This window comes from Micromys minutus, assembly GCF_963924665.1.
Source record: "Micromys minutus genome assembly, chromosome: 3".
Classification (NCBI taxonomy): domain Eukaryota; kingdom Metazoa; phylum Chordata; class Mammalia; order Rodentia; family Muridae; genus Micromys; species Micromys minutus.
This window is the reverse complement of record NC_137972.1, coordinates 27,700,427-27,722,848: the sequence shown is the minus strand read 5'-3', so window position 1 is coordinate 27,722,848 and position 22,422 is coordinate 27,700,427. Positions and strand designations below refer to the sequence as shown.

General features: G+C 45.4%; 1 protein-coding gene across 26 annotated transcripts in view; it reads right to left on the bottom strand.

The window, feature by feature from the left end:
- The window catches only part of CACNA1C (calcium voltage-gated channel subunit alpha1 C), a gene marked incomplete at its 5' end in the record, with an annotated part of 581,859 nt that overhangs the window by 117,284 nt on the left and 442,153 nt on the right, over window positions 1-22,422 (bottom strand). For all 26 annotated transcript variants that reach the window (XM_080914120.1, XM_080914140.1, XM_080914139.1 and 23 more), the window contains one exon: window positions 16,890-17,062. In XM_080914120.1, the coding sequence (XP_080770246.1) occupies window positions 16,890-17,062 (173 nt within the window). The remainder of the gene's footprint in view (window positions 1-16,889; window positions 17,063-22,422) is intronic.

Here is a 22,422-nt window from a genome sequence, read left to right as displayed (position 1 = left end):
AAAGCTAAAAGACCTGTTAAGCAGCAGCATTACCCAGCCTTTGCCTTGACACAAGGCTGTCACACCTTGTTTGACTTCGGGAACAACTAACTGTATAACTTTAAAAGCCTTAAGGAGAACTCAAGAAAGACTTGGGTGTTCAGATGTAAGCAAATGAGACCAGGGCTGGATGCTCATGTTGGGGACTAGCAGAATCTGCTCAGTTCCCTGTGTGGTCTGTATGATCTCCATTCAGTCTGCTCCATGGGTCAAGTCACATTTCTAAAGGTTCCTAGCTGAAAGGACCATCTCTCACCAGGGAGGAGCATTTATGATAGTTTATTCCACAAGGATTTGGGAGAATAAAACAGCTGAAAACGAAGCCTATGCGTCTGTCAGTAAAGGGTCACAGGGAGAGTTCCAGCTGCTGTCCTAAGGAAGGAGACTTCCGAAGAGCTCAGCGCTCAGGTTGTTCAGGTCTAGAGTCGCAAATGTGCGACACTTACCCCACAGGTGGTCTGAGAAGCTTGACCATCTATGGTTATTACTTTGCTAAGATGGTTGGATGGAAGACTGCTAAGAACTCAGGGTTCATAGGACACAGCCCACTCCAATGTGGTTGTCTGTGCCTCTCTAGTCAAGGTGAGGCTAGACCCTTTGTAAACTGTGTGTGTGTGTGTGTGTGTGTGTGTGTGATGTATGGGTCTGTGTACCTGTTTGTGTGTATGCTGCTATAGCCTGTGTGTGGAGGATGGAGGTCAGAGGTCAATCCCTTGTGTCTGCTGAGTGTTTAAATTGTGTCCTCTTGTGTCTAATTTGGCAAGGATGGCTAGTGAGCAAGCCTTATTGTCTACTTGCCTCCTTGCACAAGTGCCCATCATCACACTCAGAGTTTGGTACGGGTGCTGGGGATCCAGCTCAGGCCGTTATGCTCAGATGGCAAACACTGGCTGAGCCGCCTCCCCAGCCCAACACAATGCAGTTTTGAAGGAAAACGCTGAAGAAACAGCCTAGAGATGAAGCTCATTTTCTGACTTTATTGCTAAAAGGTAAGATCGCCAAATGTGGGTTTGGAGAGAAAGATTCTAAAAGAAAACAAACATTAAGGGTTCATTTAGAAGCCAATCTGTGGCTGTCATTGTAAGCAATGGGTTGTACAGCTCTTTTCTTAGTTATAGCTACAAAGGTGATTCAATAGACTCCGCCCTCTCCCTTTTAACACACGGGGTTCTACAATGCTGCCAAGATGCCTGCATTTCAGAACTTAAAGAATCCTTCTTCGGCCCCCCAGATAGCTAGGAGCCACCATGTCCACTTAGGCAATATCTTGTCAACAGCTCATCTTGTCCTTGAATAAGTATGTTCTAACCCTCCATTCCTCTAAGCATCTACTCTCAGTAGCTACTCTTGCTCGAGTGACACGTGGTATTCTGCTTCTGTGTCTCTGGTGAGATGTACAGTTATTGTCTCTCCTCAACTAGCTTGGAGAACAGGGAATATGCTGTAGAAAGTGTAATAAATTATAATAATCTCCGCATGCAATTTCTCAGTGAGATAATGGGTGGGGGCACACAATAATTAACCCTTATGGAATGTATAGGTTTAGGCTGTTGTTCAGACTGGTATTTCCTGGCATGTTTGGGTTCACAAACCCTTGGAAATCTTATCCTCTGAACTCTGGAACTCCGCCCTGAGACACCATGTGGTGTCTTTGATGTGTGGTAGCACAGCCCATTGGGCAGCCTTTCTGCAGCGATGGTCAACAGGGTGGCTTACAGCTCATGGCTTTCCCTACTGGAAGCCAACTCCCCATGAAACTACAGCCTGCCTCTAGAGAGATCCTCAGGAAACAAATTCCCAAGTGGCAGAGCTGGACCAGACTGGGCCAGTGAATCAAAACTCATGCTTCCCTTAAAAGGAAATTAGATCTTGTTCAGCCATCACAATGTCAACATAATGTAATATGTGCATCAAAAGATGGACAAATGGAGCCACATGAGTAAAAACAAAGTTACTCAGAAGGCCTTTGACGAAGTTTCGAGAGTCAAAAACAGCTTGGGTTTTGGTAAAGAAAAACGTCGATGTGGTTTCTCAGCACAGGTAAAGAAGGACTTCTGGGGAGTTCCTTCCTTTTCTTTCTTCTTTTCCTTGGGAGGGATAAAGGGGGAAAACAGTCCATATAAGATACCTAGGCTGACTGTCTCTAGTACATCCTCACCAGAGGATGGGGACATGAAATGTGCTGAGTTCTAGAATCTTTGGGGCTCCAAACAGCTCTGACTTTGTCCCAGAGGTGAGGGCTCTCTAAGGTCATATGACATCAGCAGAGGTGGCCAGATTGTCATGAAGCTTGAAAAGGAAAATAATGTCTTTATTTTGCAATGCCTTCAATTTGAAACTATCCGAACTCAGAAAAATCATCTGCAACCCTTTACCTTCCCTATTGGGAAAGGGTTACCACACCAACATAGGCATTGCTAGCAGTAGCTGAGGCACTGGACATCGCCCTGAATTTCCCTTGGAGGCACAATGCTGGCAGGAGTCCTGGGTGACTCTTGGCATCTAGCCGGCTGGGCTGCAATGGCTCGGGTCCATCTACTCCAATATGGAGCCTTGCCACGTACTTGGCCAGATGCCCATTTTACTATATTTTTGTATTAAAGATTGTATAGAGAGCATTTATTTCCTCAAAGGACTGATGGCAGCATGGCTAGCAATCAAATGAATTCCTGGTGCCCTGTCTTATAGACTCTGCTCTCTTTGACTCATCTGTTATGGGCTGAGTTATGTTCCCTAGAAACCTGCATGCTGGTGTTTAAAACCCTCTTAACTAAAATGGACAGTTTTAGGAGACAGGGTCTTTAAACGTGTAATTTAATTAAAATGAGGTCACAAGGACCAGCTCCTAATCTAACAGACTCACATCCTAATAAAATGAAGGCATTTGGACCCGGACAGAAGGGAGATCCAATGCGAAGACAATGCCAATAAGCCAAGGAGAGATGGACATTCTCCCTCACAGCCTTTGAGGAGCCAGTCAGTCCTACACATTGATCTCACCCTCCAGAAATCAGGAAAACAATCCATTTCTATCATTTAAGCCAGTGGAACTTTATCAGGCAGCCCAGGCAATGATGCCATCCTTCCTGAAGAATTCTCAGACACACTGAGCTGCCTCATCACGGTCCTTTGCTGCCCTGTCTCTCAGCTGCACTGGGCTTCTGTCCACATGGCATCATATACCATCATTTCTTGTCCTGGGAGGGTCCGGTTCCTTTACTACATATTCTGTAGGTCCGCAAGCTGCTGCTTTACAGTCAAGTTCAGCCTGCCACTTACTTCTGTGAGTAAGCTTTGGCTGGGTCCCGGCACTGGCCACCTCCTGATGGTATTTATTGGCCACTTGGCTTTACAGAGCAGAGCTGAAGACCTGAGATGGACTCTGCAGGGCCTGCAAAGCCAGGGACACTCTCTGCCTGGGCTGCCACCAGCAATGCCAACCCCGTATCCACTCATTTTGTCTCTGGTGGCTTCCAGACCCATCCACTGCTTGGAATCTTTCCTTTTCCTCTACTAGAGCACTTGTGTGGCTTCTGATACTACATAAAAATCCAGATGCCAGTTTTTGTCCCACACTCTAGCAAACGCACAGCTTCAGGTAAGTTACTCAAGTTTTCTGAACTTACATTCCCTCCTCCACAGAAAGAGTGGGCTAGTATTTACTCAAAACTCTTTTGGTATGGGTTAACTAAAATAATATTTGTAAAAAGAACCTTGTAAAAGGGTTACTGACATAAACACTCCTTAGCATTACTAAGTAATTTTAAACTGTTTTTCTTAAAGTTTGCTATTTTCTAAGGATTAGATTTGTCTTCTCATGGAAGCCCAAACTTTTTCCACTCTAGGGATTCTTGGAATTCTCTGAACTCAGCCTGGTTCTATGGAACTGTAGCAGCAATGTTTTGGACCACCACAGCTCCAGGATATTTCTATATGCTGCCTGTATGCCCCTCATAATGTAGACTCCAGGAGGCTGACCTTTGCAAATCACATCAAAGGGTCTTCTTCTGAGGCGGCCCAGTGGGGAGCATGAGCAAGAATTTATGGGTAGGTTAGAGGAAGCGGGACTCATCTGCTACTTCTGTATATATTAGGGACATTGGTTGCATCTTGATCCCAAGGGCCATGGGTCTGGCCCTATAACCCTCTCTACACAGCTTATTTCTCCTTTGTACCTGCAGGCCTATAGAAACAGCTTCCCTACTGATGCTTCAGTGTGCTGCTCTGATGTCCTGAATCCCCTGCCCAACTTTCTTCTACACTGACTTCATCTTTATCAAAGTCTCCTTGAACCACCTGTCTAAAAGCACTCACTGGGAGGATCTGACAGATGTGCTCCTGGGAAACTACAGAAGGACATTACTCCCCAGTGACAATCTAGTGGAAGATGTGTTCCTGAGGGGAAAGCTGGTACATGGCAGAGAATGGACAGCCATGAGTGCAGAGCTTAGAACCACTGTAGACAAGGCCCAGACTGGGAAGGGCCAAGATAAATGGTGGCCCCCTATGGTGTAGCATCCACTTCCTCCCTAGCTGGGCTGTGCACAGTGGATGTCCTGGCCGTGGATGTTATCCCACCGATACTTGGGAGGAGTGGTGGTGCATCCCATGCCTCTTCTCCTGCAGAAGAATAGATACCCTTGTTCATCATTTTTCTATGACTGACAAGTCTAACACATAGCCAAAGATCTCTTGCTGTGCAGGCTTAGGCCCAACTGGAAATCAGGGATCTGCCACCCCCACTGCCATAAATCTGGGACACATCAAGGTACTCCTGGCCTTGGACACCAGGTAACTCCAGAACACTCATGCATTTTATGCCAAGCTGAACTCCTGTGCACTTTGTCTCTTATGTGGGTGGATTCATCTAGACAATTAATGAAAGGCTTTCTAAGGAAAGTGTGGATTGGAAGAGCCCAAGGTTACAGAGAAAGAGACTGGAGGTGGTGAGAAGCAGAGAAGCAAAGGGGTACCAGGTGACAGCAGCCTGCCTGAGTAGGAAGGTCCCAGGAAAAGGTAGCATCACTTCCAGAACCTTCCCAATCGCTTCCTGTCAGCCAAATCTGACTTAGCTTCTGCCACATAAGCAACGAATACTAGGCTGATCTTCAGCCAACAAGGTAAATATAAAACAAGGTTAAATATTAAGGATCCAAACAAAAAAACCTTACTTATTTAAAAAAGCAAAATACAGGTGTGGTGTGCCATCGTCACAATGATTACTGCTGTTGCTAACTGGGAGGGGCTATGAATGGCTGCCCTGGATCTATAGCCATAACCCTAGGAAAGCCAGGTTGCTGTGATCCCAGCAGGTTATAAGCATACAGCACTCCAAGCAGAAAATTTCATTCTACCACAATGGCACTGGGGCTGCGGTGGGGGGACAGGGGAGGCAGGGAGAGAGTTCAGCTGCACCAGACAAGCTGTGGAAGGTGGGTGCATATCTATCTCTCCTTTCCTTTCCCACAGTGTCTACCTTCACTAGGCGGGACAGATCCAGACCCAGCCCATCTGCGGCTCAAATGGATGTGGCAAAGATCTGATCACGGGTAGAACGGCCCCTTTGTAGGCCTCCTCTGTGAAGCCAGCTATTTTAAGCGTAAAGTTATTCTTTGGTCAGAGAGGGTAGTTTTCTACTTACCCTGACTTAGCAGAATGTATCCCCCATCAGGCATATATGAAAGAAAAGAAAAAACGATGTGTGCCCCAATCTCTTTCTAGCTTGGCCCAGGGGTACCTCATGGTGTGGGACATGTCTGTTTTAGGCTTTGTCCCCTCAGGGTACAAGGTGGTGGCTTCTGTCTTAATGCTAACAGTTAAGTCTTTGAGTATTTGCTAGGTGCTAGCCTCTCCTTCATGTTACACATGTATGAACTGCTAACACAGAGGCCCATTTTATAGGACGAAACCAAGGCTTGGAATCCAATCATTTGTTCAAAGTGAGCAGCTAATTAGGACGGAGGACTTGGAAGCCAGGTAGATCTTGTGCCTAGTCTCCTTCTGGCTGTCGTGTATGCTAGATGAACTGTGTCTTATAATCAGTGAAAGGGTCAGGGTCCTGTAGGTGCCCAGGTCACTGAAGAAGTCCCTTATTTGATGACTCTGTCACAGCCTCCATGTTAGCAGCTTGGAGCCAGGAAATAAAGCACCATGAACGTGGGAACCAGAGGTCTGTGTCTCAGACCAAAATTCTTCAGGCAAAGTCCCCACAAGACAGAGTCCTGGTCATGGTGGATGAGACTTTAAAAGGCTCCTTAAGGAAATGAGGGGGTTCAGTCCTTTAGACTGTGGGCTGTGTAACAGCACCAGGGGCCCCTTGGGAAATCTGGCTCTTGCATTTTGGGAGTAATCACTGTGAAGACAAGTAGCTGAAAGCCCAGGATGGATGGGAACAGTCAGGCACAGAGAGTTGGACTGGACAAAGGTGGGAAGAGGAGGAGGGGGGTCGGCCTACCTCTCTATAGCCTCACCAGGAAGAGGAAGCTGCAGCAGGCACACTGAAGAGTGGGACTATCCCAGCCTTGTGCTTCAGAGGGTCAGTGGGGGAACTGGCCAATGGGGGAAAGGCAGGAGATACTTCCAAAAGTAAAAACATTAGCGGAAGCATGAGACAGACGAGAAGGCAGATGAGACGGGAGAGAAAGCAAAGCAGCTAGAGCAAATAGTTAACCATGCAAAGATAATTACCAGAGGTATCCACAGTGTCGCCCCCATAGTACCTCAGACCAGCATAGGGAAGTCACACAGCTACAGACCTCAGCAGAGGATGAGAAGAAGCACCCTAGGTTCCTTAGTAGTTACTTTCCTCTTTATAGCTGCCTGATACCAAGACAGGAAGGAAACAGCGATCCTCTACAAAATTAACACTATCTCCTCCCCAGGTCAGCCACACATCCATTCTGGGACATGGGACTCAAAGGGATGAAGAGCACAAGAATGGTCATTAAAGAGGGTTGGAAAGCCCAAATATGTACAGAAAAGTTGACCCGATCTATGTATTACTTTATAGAGAAGGAAACTGAGGCTCAAGAGAGGGGAGAGAGCAGTTGTCTGAGAACACTGAGCTAATTCATGTTGAAGTCAAGACCAGAAACCAGGGCTCCTGACTTGCTGCTCTCTAGGACTTCTCATAGGCCTCTTGATCTGTCTCACCTGGTAGGAAGAATGGCTATACATCATGGATATACATCTTGGGATGAGCTGGTGTGTGCCTCCTGTTAAAATATCATCCCCTTTTAAGCAAATGACTGGAAACTTAGCTTTTCTTCCTGAAAATGGTGAAGTAATCCTGCCACTCTGGGAGGCTTTGGTGGGGATTAAAAAGAATAATTGAGATGATGAGTTTAATTAATCATGGCTGTCAGTCATGATACCAAAAAAAGGAAAAACTGGACACTGGAAAGTCTACTGGGCAACGCAAAAGTAAAGTAGAGAATGACATAAAGAATCCCAGGGTCACATAGCTTGTCCCTCACAAGGCAGCAGGAATCTAAGCATTTAGTGGCAATGGCAGATGTCTCAGGGTTGTCCCTAAGAATGACTGCAGCTGCCTGGTCTTTTGGGAGTTTCTCAAATGCATCCATCTCTGCTGTCTTCTTAGTAGGAAAGATTCCAGAAGTCCCTGCTGTGTGCTAACAAAAACTTATCCATGGCATGGTCTCATCCTGGAAATGCTCAAGGCCTCATGAGAAGACTGTCAACTGTCTCAGACCTTGGCTAACATAAAGAAGATTGATGCAAAACAGGAAAAAGAGAGCTTCTCTAACTCCACTGGGCCTCTGTCTAGAGCTTCAAAGTCCCAATCCTCCCGTCTCAGTCTTCCACGTGTACCACTACTGTGGGCTTGTTTTGTTTGATTGATTGATTGTTTTTTACCTTATGCTGAGCCATGGCTGTGCTGGAGATGGCGCTCTGCTCTTTTAGCCTGATTTCTATCATGTCAAAAAAACTATTTGTGACCACCATCTGGGCTCCACAGAGGGCCATCTGGCTTTGCCAGCTAATCAGTGAGGTCAAGCTGACATCTTGGAAGACTTCTACCACAGATCTCTCTCTGTTTTAACTAGAAAGAGATTTAGATTCTATGAACCAGGAACAGGGCAATGTGAGGTTTCAGCTCCACTTTAGTATTAAGTAGATTAGAGTCTAAGTGTACTTTTCAATATGCAACAATTGGGTTAGCGCAATGACAAATGTCCTTCCCAACTATCTCCAGAGCAATATGCCATTTCCATTAGGGGTGAAGTTTCCTGGCCAGATTAAGACATGGAAAATAATTTTTGGTTATCAACAATTCCCTCCAGTCTTACTGATCAGATTAAATTTAGCTATGGAAAAGAGGAATTTACAAATTAGATGCTGCTCTCTGTTTATTACCACAATGGTTGCTTTCCACTCCATCCAGGAGCTATAGTGGAGATCTCATTAGGGCTCAGCTGGCGATAACACTCCCTCCATCCATCAATCTCCTCTGCAAGCCAGTGAATGGACTGAGCATTATGCTGCGGAGCACCCTATGAATGAAGCTAGATCAGCCTTTCTAGCTTTAAATGCCTTCAGTGCTCTGGACCCAAAGAAGCCACAGGCCATTTATCCTCACCAGACTTTTACTCATTTGCTGACTGCTATTCTTGGCTGGCTGCCTGGTGGTGTTCCTGAGACAGAGTGAAAGGGGAAAGCTACTGAGAAAGAATGGCAGGAGAGGAGAGGTAGGTTGAAAGTGAAATGTCAGCTCAGGCTTCCCATGCAGAGAGGTCAGGGTGTGTGTTGGGGTCTTTGGAAGAGAGAATGCCTTTGGGGGCTACAGACTGTCATGCAGAGACCTCACATAATTACAGAAGCCTAGGGATGGCAGGATTCTAGACTTTCTTGAATGCCCCAGGGGTCTGATAGACTAGAATGATCACTCCAGGTCTGACCAAGACACCTAAAGCTAAAACTCATATATATCTCTTAGGAGTACAGGAACAGATCACCAAACCTAGAGGGGTTTGTTTGTTTGTAACTGCTCATCTTCCCCTCATTAGACATCTAAGGGAGTATGGGAGAGGCAAATTGCAGATTAATTATTGAGTGTGACCTGAGGGGACAAGCTTCTGGCTTCCTCAGCCTCTCTAGTTTTATCCCAACACAGAGTTGGGGCCACAAACTCTAAAAATCCTGTTAGAAGATGAAAATGGAAATATCAACCGTCGATAGTCCTTCAGTGATGGGTGGGGCCTAGAGAGCACCTCCTCAGATGTGAGTTACCTTTGCATTGCAACATTCTCAACCCCTTGTTGATGGGAGAGGACTTGAATTCACAGGATACCTGAAGGGACTGTGGAAATTATAGGTGGATAAAAAGTAACTATTCTTCTTCACGGGCTCTGCACAAAGTGCTGCAGTTTCAGTAAAGCTCAGATCTTCTTGGGGGGAAACACAGTCATTCTGCCTCATCAATAGAAGCTGACCCATAAGTTCCTATTACATGCAGAAAGGCAGAATAATCTGGGGCTCTTGTTGCAAGGACCCTCTGCCACTAACTGACTAGCATCTAGCATCTCTCCACCCTCTGACTATGCTGGACACAGAGGACTCCTATTCTACATGGAGCCAGTTGACCTCAGTGAACACTAATAAATACAGAAAGATGCTAATGGAGACTTGGATAAGAAATGGGTCCTGGATTTCTTTTTGCCATGTGCGTGGTGTGTGTGTTTGAGAAGACCATTGGCATAATAGCTGTGTATCACAGTAACATCACATGAATCATGTAAGTTGCTTGTGATCTGAGTAGGACTTTCTGATGTGCACCCAGGGATGGAGGAGGGTAACCAAAGACTTTTCTCCTAGAGCCAGCCTGACAAGCTGACAGGTTTCTTTACTTCAAGAAGAAGCAATCAAGGAGAGCTCTTCTCTGTCATTACTAAGCAAAAGGCCAGCAGCAAACCTAGTTAGTAACTTCCTAACCTACTATATGATGTGCTGTATTTCTAAACACAGAAGTCCTCAGAATGAGGCCCAGGGCATATTAGTTAAACTCCATATCAGTGACTATTTTCTTCTATTACTAATCAAATTTGTCATTGGACAACTGTACATAATACATTCTGAATACTCCCACCTCCCAAACTCCTCCTTTCTCTATCCTGATACCATCAACTCTTGACACCCACAGTTCCTTTCCTGGGTTCATGTCAGTTTTACTTAGTGATTTACTGAATTCAACTAGGGCACTCCTCTGAGTGACCATGGGTATGGGATGATCCAAAGGTCTCGGGTAGGCTCAGCAGTACACATCTGAATATAATATACAACCCAGAATCCACCAGCAGGTAATCATTTAGTAAGGAAAGAATATATCCCCAAGAGCCCTGCCCTCAACCATGACTGGCTAGAGACAGGCCCAGTGTAGATAAATGCATTGCTGAGTTCATGATAACAATGGCCGTGTCATGCCCTTGATGTCTTATCTCTAGCCAAATGACTTAAGGCCAGCAAGAAGTCCTATGTCCAGAAACTTTAAAAAGTCTTACCATTTCATTCTGTCTCCTGTCTGTCTATCTCTGTCTGTCTGTCTCTCTTGTCTCTCTGTCTCTGTCTCTGTTTCTCTCTCTTTCTCTCTGTGTGTGTGTGTGTGTATGTGTGTGTGTGTGTGTGTGTGTGTGTGTGTGTGTGTGTGTGAATTAACCAAAACCAAAATAAATTATCAGAATTCAAACGCATTTTTGGAAATGATAGACAATCAACCTTATCAAAGCTTTTCTAAGTTCCTCATGGTGACTCAATCCTGTAATCTCAGTACTTGGGAGGTAGAACCAGGAGGATTGGGAGTTCAAAGTCAGCCTGGACAAAATGAGCTGCCAGTTCAACTCACATCCTATCCCTCAAATCTCTCACCTATTTATTGTCCATCTGCTGAGTCCTGCAGAACTTTGATGGGAGTAGCTGTCAGTCTGAGAAATGACTAGGAAAAGAGTCTAAACTGTAGTAACTTCTTGTTTATTCGTAACGGAGTAGAAGGCTAAAGCTTTGACGTGCATTTTCCCCCTTGCAGGGTATCTGGTTGAGGTCTTTGGTTTTGGTCTCATCCGATGACCTCACCAGAGCCTAACCCTGCACTGTGCATGTTTGAGAATCAGAGTTAGAGAGCTGACTTCTCTCTCGACTACAGGAAGTAGTTGTCCATCCAGGGTTTTCAATTCATTACCCAATTGTGAAGGCAACTGTTTAGGGCTTAGGGTCCTCACTAGAATCGCTGGGGCCAGACAACCTGCCTGTGGCTCAATGACCTTGGTTTCCTAGGAGCAGTATGAGGTCAGGGTGACCTCCAGAACATGTTCACTTCTGAGTGCTCAGGAAAGAGCACAGAGAAAATCAGTGAAAGCATGTATCCTGAGATCTGAGCCCGTTGCCTCATTGCCTCTGTCACAGTAGAGACATAGGACTGCCCCTAGCCATAAGCTAGATCCAGAAATATGCTGACTCTACTGTATTTTTTAAAAATTATTTTAAGATCAAATAACTATGGACATGTCCTTGACATATCTAATGTAAACCAGTGATATTCAGATTATGCTTGCAAGCCACATGGGGCTCTTTGTGGGCAACCTGCAGCTCTCCTAGGCCCTCAAATTTCTGTACTTCAGTAATGTATGATTCTGAATCCTGCAGGGCACACAGCAGGCATGTGGTTCTGTTGGTTGATGGTGATTGCAAAGTGCCTTTACAGAGTCACATCACCAGCTCTCGTTTGTTCAAATATTTAATCCTATCTGTGTGGAAGCTCCATGTTGGGCTTTAGCGTATGCTCATTTTTTCTGCTTGTCCAAAGGAATATGTACCTTACATCTTCAGAAGACTGGGTCTGTATTTAAGGTGTCTTAATGGTCGAGAAAGAAAGTACAATGTAAGTAGAAACTTAACTTTTTGTTGTTGTTCTAAAGAGAAGTGTTCCCATCGGTCTCTTTTTTTTTTTAAAAAAAAAATGTGTTTATTAGTATGTAATGTGTGTGTGGGGTACATGTGACATAGGAGGTGTGTGGAGGTCTAAGAACAAGTCTGTAGATTTTTCTCCTTCAAAATAGTATGAGGGTTCCAGAGGTAGAACACTGACTGCCAGGCATGCATAGCAAGCACCTTCACCTGCTGAGCCATATTCCTGGCTCCCCATCTCTTTATACCCTGTTTCCCTTCTAATGCCTTCTAGGAAAATAGCGACTGAACCTGGAAAATGGATTGTGTCCTTACATCCAGAGCAATGACAATGTGCTGTATGCATCAGCAATAGTCTTTGGCAGATACCTTGAAAAGGGGTGCTCATTGAAGCCTAGAAGCAGCCAGTGGGATGATGAGATCTCATTGTTGCCCTAGAGAAACTTTGGGACCAAGAGAGCTACCTCACATGGAAGCTACACACATCCCTTTCTTACGTTTTTTCCTGTGTAGTTTTAGAGTATCTGTCATGATGTGTCCTTTGTCAAGGCTACCTCTGAGCAGTTGCTGTGGCAAAGCCTAGCACTTACATGACTACGGACGGGACACAATTAAAAACTGGGATCCAGCTAGGGTCTTGCTTGGGCCAGAGGTGCATTGGCTGGATTGTGTGAGTCTCTTCCTCCCTCCTCTGCTGTCTCTTGAAGGCCTGAGTCCTTAGATCTCTGGCAGCTCAACTGTAGCTAAAGAGGATGCAGTCATGCTGGTGGCCATCACAGGAAGACAAAGGACCAAGAACCGAAGGAGAAGGAAAGGCCATTAGGCTTTGGCCAACATATCCTGCCAGCGTTTCGAGCCCTTGCCTCGAATTCTGGTAGCACTGGCAATCTTCTTCTGGTTTCCCCCTGGTCCTCTCATCTCACGTAGCAAATCATTGTGGCTGGCTCTCTTCTTATCAACCAGTTTCCAAACCTCTGTCTCAGTTGCTGGCTTTGCCTTATCTCTAACCACACTTTCCCTGGTGATTTCACTCAGACAGATGTGTTCCAGTGCCTTACCTATGCCGATGACCCCCAAATTACAGCTTAGTGCCAAAGCTTTCTCTTGGGCTCAGTGATTGTCAGGCACCTACTTAACATAAATCTCAAGGTCTGAGTTGCCTTTTTAAAAATATAATATCCTTGCCCTATTTGGCTGTTTTCCTTCTGTCAGTAAATCGCAGTTCCTTTCTTATACTGACTTGTGAACCCTCACTTTCCTCTCTCATGTCCCACATTTTATCTGTCAGCAATGAGATCACCTTGAATTTTGACCTTATTTCTCCTTCATTGCCAGGATAAGACACCACCATCTCCAGGGAGTCCCCTCTTGGCTAGCCGCTGCCCTGGCAACCTCCATTCCGTTGTGCACACGGTGGCCACGGGGATCTTGTTGAATGCTTGCCGGACTCATTACTTCTCAAACACACCAGTGGCTGCTTGGCTTCCTTCCAGCTCAGATCCAGGTTCTCTTGTCAGCAAATCACACGGTCTCCTCCCAGCTTCCCTCAGCATCCTCTCCACCACTTCCTGCCTCACCTATGTTTCTGACAGCCACCTGCCTGGGTCTCCTTTCTGTTCCCGGATGCAGTAGTCACATTCCTTCCTTTTCCATCATCCTTCCATCTGCCTGGAAGGAACCCTTCCCAAATAGCTGTGCACTTCCTTTTTACCTTCTCACCTTTATTTAGATACCACCTTATCAGTAGAGCATCTCTGTGACCACCCCATCTACTACCACCCCTCAACACTTACCACAATGACATATTATTTAATCTATTCTCCACCCTACACCCATCACAATAGGACTTCTACAAAGGCAGAGAGTTTTAACTACTTTATTCACTGTTATTTCAGCAGTGCCAACAACGGTGCTGGGGAGAGCAGACCTCCCATTATGGCTGGCTGGTGAGAATAACTGGAATCTGTGTATATAAAGTTAATTGCATCTATATACAGTTTACCTATTTTCTTCTAATCTTTTAAGGGAAGGTCTCCCAATCAAATGCTTTCTTGCTGTTATTTTCCATCCTCTACATCTCCCTCTCAATGGCTTTGTGTCCCCTCTTAGGAAAGTTGACTGATGTATCCTCTTGATCAGCTACTGCAAAATGATGTGTCACCGAGTTGTCCTCACAGTGCAGCCAGCACTGCCTCCAAGTGACTCACACTAGTGGCTCATGGTCTGTGCTGAAAGGGATGCTGGCTGGGGCAAGCACTTGAAATCCCAGTGATGGGGAAGTAGAGGCAGGCAGATCCTTACAGCTTTCTGGCTAACTAGCCCGATCAAGCAGCCCTAGGTCCCACTGAAAGACCCTTTCTAAAATGACGAAGTGAATGGGTCCTTAGGAATGGTATCTGAGATTGACCCCTGTCCTCCATATGCATGTAAAGCTGCATGTGTGCATCCACACACAGGATATACACACCTTTTCACTCACATGCACACATATACACTGTTTCTTACACACACACACACATACATACACACACACACATACATACACACACATACACACCTTTGTTTCTGACCTGAAAAGAATTTAAAAAATTCCCTAGTGTAATCTTTAGACACTAATCTTTTCGAAAGCTAGAGCTACACTACGTAAACACAAGTGTTTCTTCTCTTGCGTGTGTTTCAAAGGGCAAATGACGAAGTAAGACCTAAAGTGGACAATATTGTTTCCAAGCCACAGAATTGCCTTTTCTGCAAGTAAATTATATATAAATAGTGAATTGTATATAAACATATAACCCAGGTCATCTCTTCATCCATCCACAGACACAGTGAGCTAAAGGTCTGCTCTCCGTAAGATCTTCCTTGAATTCTATAATTAAACCGCATTTACTCAATGTTGGGAATCCTATGAATTCATTCCACCTTTGTTTGTGAATTCCACATTTCATTCTATCACATGTAACTACTTGACTTTTCATTTCCTGATTTCTTTGGATCTTTGTTCTCTTCCCATCACCCCCTTCCCCACTCCCGGAACATCTAACATTTCCATTTACATAGAATCTAGACTCCCACTCTGGTCTTCTTAGGATAGGGCTGACCCAAGACAAGAAGTCAATCTCTAAATGCTCCTCCAGGCATCATGAAGCAGTATGCGGGAGGGGGAAGTCTCTGAAGTCTAACTCAATCAACGTTTCAGCTTCAGCAAACCTTGGCAGTGAGCAGGTACTGGATGAGCCTGTTAGTGCAATCTACTCCATCAGCAAGGTATGCTCCACGCTGGGAACTTTCCTTGGAACGTGGAAGATGGAGAAGTAGCCTGCATTCTTTAGAAACTCTCAGTTGAACAGGGAACAACATAGTCATGCATCCTTGTGAATGGCACTGACTGTGAAACAAGCACTGAGTACTGCCCATTTCTGCGTGACACATACCAACCAAATGTTTATCAAGATTATTTCTGAGCCAAGATGTCAAACTGTCTACAAGCTCTTCTGTGACTCACAGGACAACTAACTTCTTTAGTACTCTGCCCAGTCCCCACCAATGAATCAACTATCATGTGGTTCCATCAACAATACGGAGAAGCTGCCATGTGTTTTCCCAGAAAAAGCCTCAGTGGTATCATAGCTCATTGTAATAATCTACCAACAGCCCCATCTTCCAGCTTGCAAAACTACTTAGTGGAGCATGAAGGCTTCCTTGGGTTATTAAAGTGTGTCGTTACTAGTCCCTTGCTGTTTAGGGGTTTTAATTTTGTCTTTGTACCTTTAGCAGAGTTACCAGGAAGGGAGTAGTTGATAGATTTACCGCACCAGTCTTTGGAACAAGAGAGCAGAGTCTGATAGCACCTTTTGTTGTCTTCCTTCACCTTCTCTTATGCTGGCAGGCTCTTCCTGAGCCCTTCTCTACAGAGAGGCAGATTCTGTCTTGTTGCCCTCACCCACATGGCTCTGTGCTCTAGGTGCCCAATATTCAAGATTTGTTTTTAAGATCGTGCTTTTTGAGAGGACAGAAAGCGACTATTCAAACAAGTAAAATGCAAGACAAATGCTGAGCACAGAATAGGAAGAGCATTAGATCCACAAAGATCGGGGTCACAGGAAACATGAGCGGTAGTTAGAGTGAACCCAAAGACTCACATGAATCACCATCTCTGTTCAACTCAACCTAGAGCTCCTAAGTCAGTGGGTTTAGGCAGGAGCCCAGGAATTTGCATTTCTACGAAGTCTGAGCTACCACCACTGATCCGGGGGTCCCACTTTGAAAACTACTGGGACAATCAGGATAAAATTAGATTTCCAAGACTTGTTGTCTTAAACATTTACAGTCACCTGCTGTTCCCATTTGTATCCTGGCTTGTATGCTCTCTGGCAATCTGCCACGAGAAAACCCAGAAGAAAGGATTTGGCTCTGTGTCTGTAATCTAAATGGATTCAGTGGAATTCCTCCACGTTCCTTCTGATGTTCCCACAAGCACTATCTCAGACAATAAGTTAAGTTACCCACTCGATGAGAAATGTTGACTCGATTCCCCTAGAGAAATCTGGGGGGAACCTGGAAGACCTCTGCCAGGTGGAAAGAGTCCTACTCAGGCACATATTTTTCTATGCAGCTGACTAGTGGAAGGAAACTGATTCCAGGAACAGGGACAGGATGCCTGGCCCCACCTTAAGCACTCACAGGAGAGCCATGCCTTACTTACCTTAGCACAAACACAACTGTGTTTCCAGGGCAAAGTGTCTAAATGAGGTTTTCTACAGTAGTGGCAGAATTTCCCATCTGACTAATTCCTATGAGAAGCAAGTGGTGTAGCCATTGAGAAGGATGTTCCTCTTGTGAACATCGTCCAGACCAAAGGTCAGTATGAACCACCATCTCCTGGCTCTCTGCCCCTGCCATGCCAGACCCCAGCCCAAGGGGAGAAGGCCACTCACTATTTCGGGGTTTGTCTTCGTCCATTCCCTCATCCTCGTTCTCCGGCTCAATGTCTTCTGCCTGGGTGATCCAGTCCAGGTAGCCTTTGAGATCTTCTTCTAGCTGCTGCTTCTCTCGAAGCTTCTGGAAATCTCCTCGAGCTTTGGCTTTCTCCCTCTCTTTGGAAAACTCTCTGGGGTGAGAGGGAGAGGAGGGGGCAGGGCAGCACAGAAGGGTCAGCCAAGAGGGAAGATGGGGAGAAGGGAAGACAAGGCAGGTATTAATTGCTTTGTGTAGAGAATCCCATCCAAACAGTTCCCTCTCTACACATATCTATCTCCTCTACCCAATCTATCTTTGCTTCCACAAGGAGAAGGAGCCCTACATACTCTTGACACAGGCCAAGAAAATCTAAGAAGATGAAGGCTGTTCATTACTTTCTAGGTCATAATAGGCTTTGTCTGTGAATAACCACTATTCTTCAAAGATAGAGAACCCCTTGCCCAACAGTCACGCTAATGGTCCTCTACAACAGCAAGGTAATGTGTTACCCAGGATTAGGCATTTTAAAAGTAATGACAATTTATCTTCAAATGACACAGATTATTTGGGCCCAGTGATGATAGAGCCCACTTAACTTACACTGCGTCTCGGAGCCAATAAATAAGACCTGCTTTTCTCAACTCTGGCTTCAGTGAAGTCTCCCTGATAGCCCAATTACAGCTGAGTTTGGAATATTTACACCATGAAAACCAGCCGATGTGATTGACCAGGGCATTTCCCAAAGGAGGATGATCAATATTTGCCAGTACCTCCCACTGTCTAGGGGTTCAGGAGGTTTGAGCTCCTCAATCTCTGTTCTTTGGGCTACAGTTCCTTCTACTGTTATTAGCATGCCTGGAGGGAGTTCAACCCACATGGATTTCCCGTAAGGATTCCAAACACAAGAAAATGCCCTGGGGCCTGCCTTTTGACTGCCTACCCAGAATAAAAAAAATACTTAAAAAAAAAAAAAAAAAAAAAAAAAAAAAAAAAAAAAAAACCAAACCTGACAATGGTGTCAAAGGTAATGTGGCAATTTAAAGAAATAATCAGCAGACATTTCAATGGTGTCAAAGGTAATGTGGCAATTTAAAGGAATAATCAGCAGACATTTCAGTGTTTTAGGGACTTGCTGGAAGTCTCCTCTTCCTTGGAAGAAACCAGCCCCCTTTTGTCCATGGGTAATAAGAGAATTTGGCTTGCTTGGTTTTGTTTGGTTTGTTTGATCTATCAAAAAATGGGGCCATTGGCAGTAGGGTGGGGTGGGGTAGATGGGTGGGGTGTGCATGTGAATTCTCTGGTGTCTTGACTAATCCCTGGGCCATGGCTCCTGTGTTTCTTCTCGGTTAGAACCTAATTCAGGACAACAGGCTGTGGAAACCCACTCAAAAGAGCTTCATGCACAAGTGCAGTACTGCAGAGCAAAGGCACCTTGCAGGGAATCATGTCAACAGCAAAACCTCCAGAGACAGAAGGCTCAGTTAAGCCCTGTGTCATATATGGGAGGCTCTGTCACCAGACACCACCTGCCTAGTGTTTGCATTTTGCCTATGGAGTTTGGCAGAGCTCATGACTTAGCAATCACCATTGTGGTGAAATGGGGCTGAGACCTGGGAGGTGCCTGGGGAATGTTTTAATTTTGAGAACCGGGGGCTCTCAAGTTAATGAGTCTTCTTCAACTACCTCCTTAACGATGCTCTGGTTTGGATTGAATTTGCTTCTCAAATCTGATTGAATCCAATTATAATCGGACTGAACTTGCTATTTTGTGGGCTTCCTGCCAGCCAGTGGGTGCTTTTATTTCCTTTCCAGGAAGTAGCATGCCAGAGAAGAGGCACTGGAGTGACAGATCACAGTGAAGGTGGGACCTGGCTTGGCTTTTCTCATCCTGCCTTTGCTTTTGTTACTGGTGTGAACAGGGGAAGATGCCAGCCCTGTCTGCCTTGCCTCCTTCCCTTACACGTGGTGAGGCCTTCCCCTGCTGTGACCTTGCTCTCTAGAGACAATAGATTCATAGTGCACCTCTCTCCCTATGCAAATAAACTCCATACAATGTACCTGGAAGAACTTCAGCAATCTTTCTACCTACACCCACATGCCTTTTGTGCCCCTTTCCTCTGGAGTGGGGTTTGAGTGAGTTTCAAAGGCATGAAGTTGCTCAGAGAGTCCTTTAGCTCTTCTGGATAATTTCTCAGAGTTCAAGCTCTGATTATAAGACACCCACCATTCTTCTTACAGAGATGGAAGAACAGGCCTGGACTTGGCTCCAGTTAGGCAGGGAAGCTCGCTGTCCACGCCTGCAAACCCCTGGGAAACCTAAATATTCACAGGGAACGGAGGGGGAGGGAAGCCTGCATGCTTCTGTGGGACGTTCCTGCTTTTGCTCCTGCAGAGGAAGAACATGCTGTGCTGGAAGGGCTGAAAATGTGGCCTGGGCAGCAAGGTAACATGGTACTTTGATAGCACCATGGGCTGGAACTCACTCAGCTACATGGGTTGCAAGGAACTCCAAGCTGCACATATTGGCGAAACACTGGGTGACAGGCCCTGGTTCTATTTCCTCTCCTGGATACCCACCATGTGCCTGTTCTGGAAGCTGAGCTAATGAAGACATGAAACCCCAGCCTGAAAGGCTCTGCCCAGCCCAGAGTCCAGAGCTAGCAAGACAATCAGTCACTACTGTGGGATTTGTCACAAGGCAGGAGAGCATCTGTGACCAGGAAAATGGCCAATATAAAATATGGGAGGAGGGGTGGTGAGTGCTCATCATGTAAGGCAGGTAACAGGATGTTGGGGGATACACTAATCACTCTGACCGTGGGATATTAGGCCCTTTGAAAATCAACACTGAAGAGGTAAATAATAACCCTGCTATTTCTGGGTTTGCTGAAGTTTGTTAGCAACCCCCAAATAATTATTTGTGGCTCTCTTAAGCTCATGTATGACTATGCATGTAGTGGCAAAACAAAAACACGTCACATGCTTCCTGCTAAGGTCAGACAAGGTGAGACGCTTTCCTTAACTCAGTTCTCAACAAAGCAAATGTCTTTATATAGGGTCGGTCTATTTACTGGCATTTTTTATTGTTATGGTTTTGGGCTATATATTAGAAATTTCACTGTCTACATGGCCCCAAACATAGCATAGGGAAAGGCTATGCAGTGCCTTACAGAGAATGTGTGTTAGATCAAGTCCACACAGACTGGAGATACAGGGTGCTGGTGGCTGTGAGTCTAATGTTAACAAATGAGTGATAGTAACTAAATAAACTGTGCGCAGAAACACACACAGGGCTATGTTTTGATTGGCTGCCAAAGGTGACCAGATACTCATCGGCAGGAATCTAACTCTGTGCTTTGCAACAGTGATAAGTATTCACGATGCACTGTCCAACGTGACTTGACAAAGTGCAGCCACTGAGGATGACAATCAACTCTGTGTAGTCACTTCTGCCCCCACATGTGGGGGACTCCTCAGTCTGGACAGCCTGTTCTAACAGTGCATCCATTGTGGGCCAGTTTCACTTCCGACTGCAACTCTCCCACCCATCTTCTTCAGGCAAGGGACATGCCTGGCTCTCGATGTGACAAAGGATGAACCCAGCTAAGAGGCTCTAGGTACAGACACATCCAAAGGCCCAGGTTTCAGAGTCCATCCTTCCACCCCCACCTTACCCCCAGCTTCAAATGCAACTTCAAAAGTCTCACAGTCATTGTGTGGATTCTAACAGGGATTTCTGGAGGAGAAAGTAATTGTAATCCAGTTGTAGCCTATACTGATGCCAGACCTGTGCCTCCCATAGGGCAGATATGGGGATCACTACATAACATGGAAGATTCTTTGAAAAGAATTCAAGAGCTGTGTGTCCTAAGGTGGTCTCATTGGAATGAAGACCTTCTGCATATGTGAGGGTTACAGATAAAGGATGCAGAACCCTCAGGTAATTAAAATTTGGGAGTTTCTATAGTTACAATAGAAACTCCAATGGACAGGCAGAGGGTTGGGGGGAGGGTGGATGTAGGATGAGTGGCTGGCTGGTGGAGGGGTAACCAGGAGGAGGATATCATGGGATGGGGGGGGGTTGGTAGAGGGGGTAACTGGGAAGTGGGATATCATCTGAGATGTAAATGAATGAAATGATTAATAAACAACCAAAAAAAAAAAAAAAAAAAGAAAGAAACTTTATGGGATGCCACCCCTGCTCTGAGCAGAATACAGCAGGCACACCTTAGCCTCTTCTGGCTGACAAAAGGACACAATTTGTGAGGGCAGCTACTTCATTGAGCTGTAGGGGTGTTATTATTAATGGATGTGGGGTTCACACCCCAACCCTCCAGTCACAGAATACTTTATAGCTGCAGTTGAAGTGCTTCTGTTCTCTGGGCCCATTAAGCTCTTCTGAGTTTCCTCCCACTGAACAAAGGGTCCCACCGGGCTGGCCGGGCAGCATTTCCCAGCCTTTATCCTTTCCCTGGATATGTCCAGAAGCTTGTAGACTACTTCTACTACACCTCTTCTTCATCCCTCCCACCTTTGTAGTGTCTGATCCCTCCTCCCTTCCTCCTGTAACTGTGGAAGTTACAGGAAATCTGTGGAGTCTGATGTTCTGGCCCAGCCCTCCATCCTCTAAACTTTTCCATTGGAATGAATTCAGCTTCCTCATTTAAAGCTCAGTCATTTCTTCTGTGAAATGGAAACATGAGTAGCTTCTAGCTCATGAAGCTGTCTTGAACACTAAATAAACCTAACATGAGAGATGTAGAACACAGGTCTTGACACTATATGGGGAAGACTGTTCGTGCAATCTTTGGGACAGAGTATTTCACGGGCTCCAAGACTTCTTCCATGTTCTGGAAGGTTGGTTTAACTGAGTCTAGCTGATGAATGAGTGGATTTTCCCCTGAATATTTGAGGTTAATTATTACACTTTTGTACTGATTAATTAAGATGTCAACTTCAATCACCAGTATGGTCAACTAACAGTTTATTTCCAGGTGTATAACTTCACAGGTTAGAGGGAATGCATTCAGTCACTGGCCCTGGCCAGAAGGGGTGGGCAAAGGGTCCATCAATTTCCGGAGCTTCCAGAAGCATGCTGTAACTTTGAAGATGCTTAGGGGATAGAAGAGCCCAGAACAGATTAACTGAACTGTGGCTCACAGGTGCAGAGGCTAAAGAGCCTGTATATTCCTGTCCCATGTCCACTAAATGCTCTGAAGACAATTAAGCATCACAGCATTGGATTATGCACATCTATCTAAACACTTGATCTAAATGAGATCAAGGTGTAATTTTAAAATGGTCTTTTGTCAGCATCAGCAGCTGCTCCTTTGACATATCTGACTTGACACCTGCAGGTTGGCCATGCCTCTGGGAGACGGGTCGGCAATGGCTGTAAGGGTGAAAAAGGAGCCTTTGGAATCTCATTGTCACTCTCCATATTGGATTCCTAGATGAATTTTACATCTGAGGGAAGAAACTTTGTGTGTGTGTGTGTGTGTGTGTGTGTGT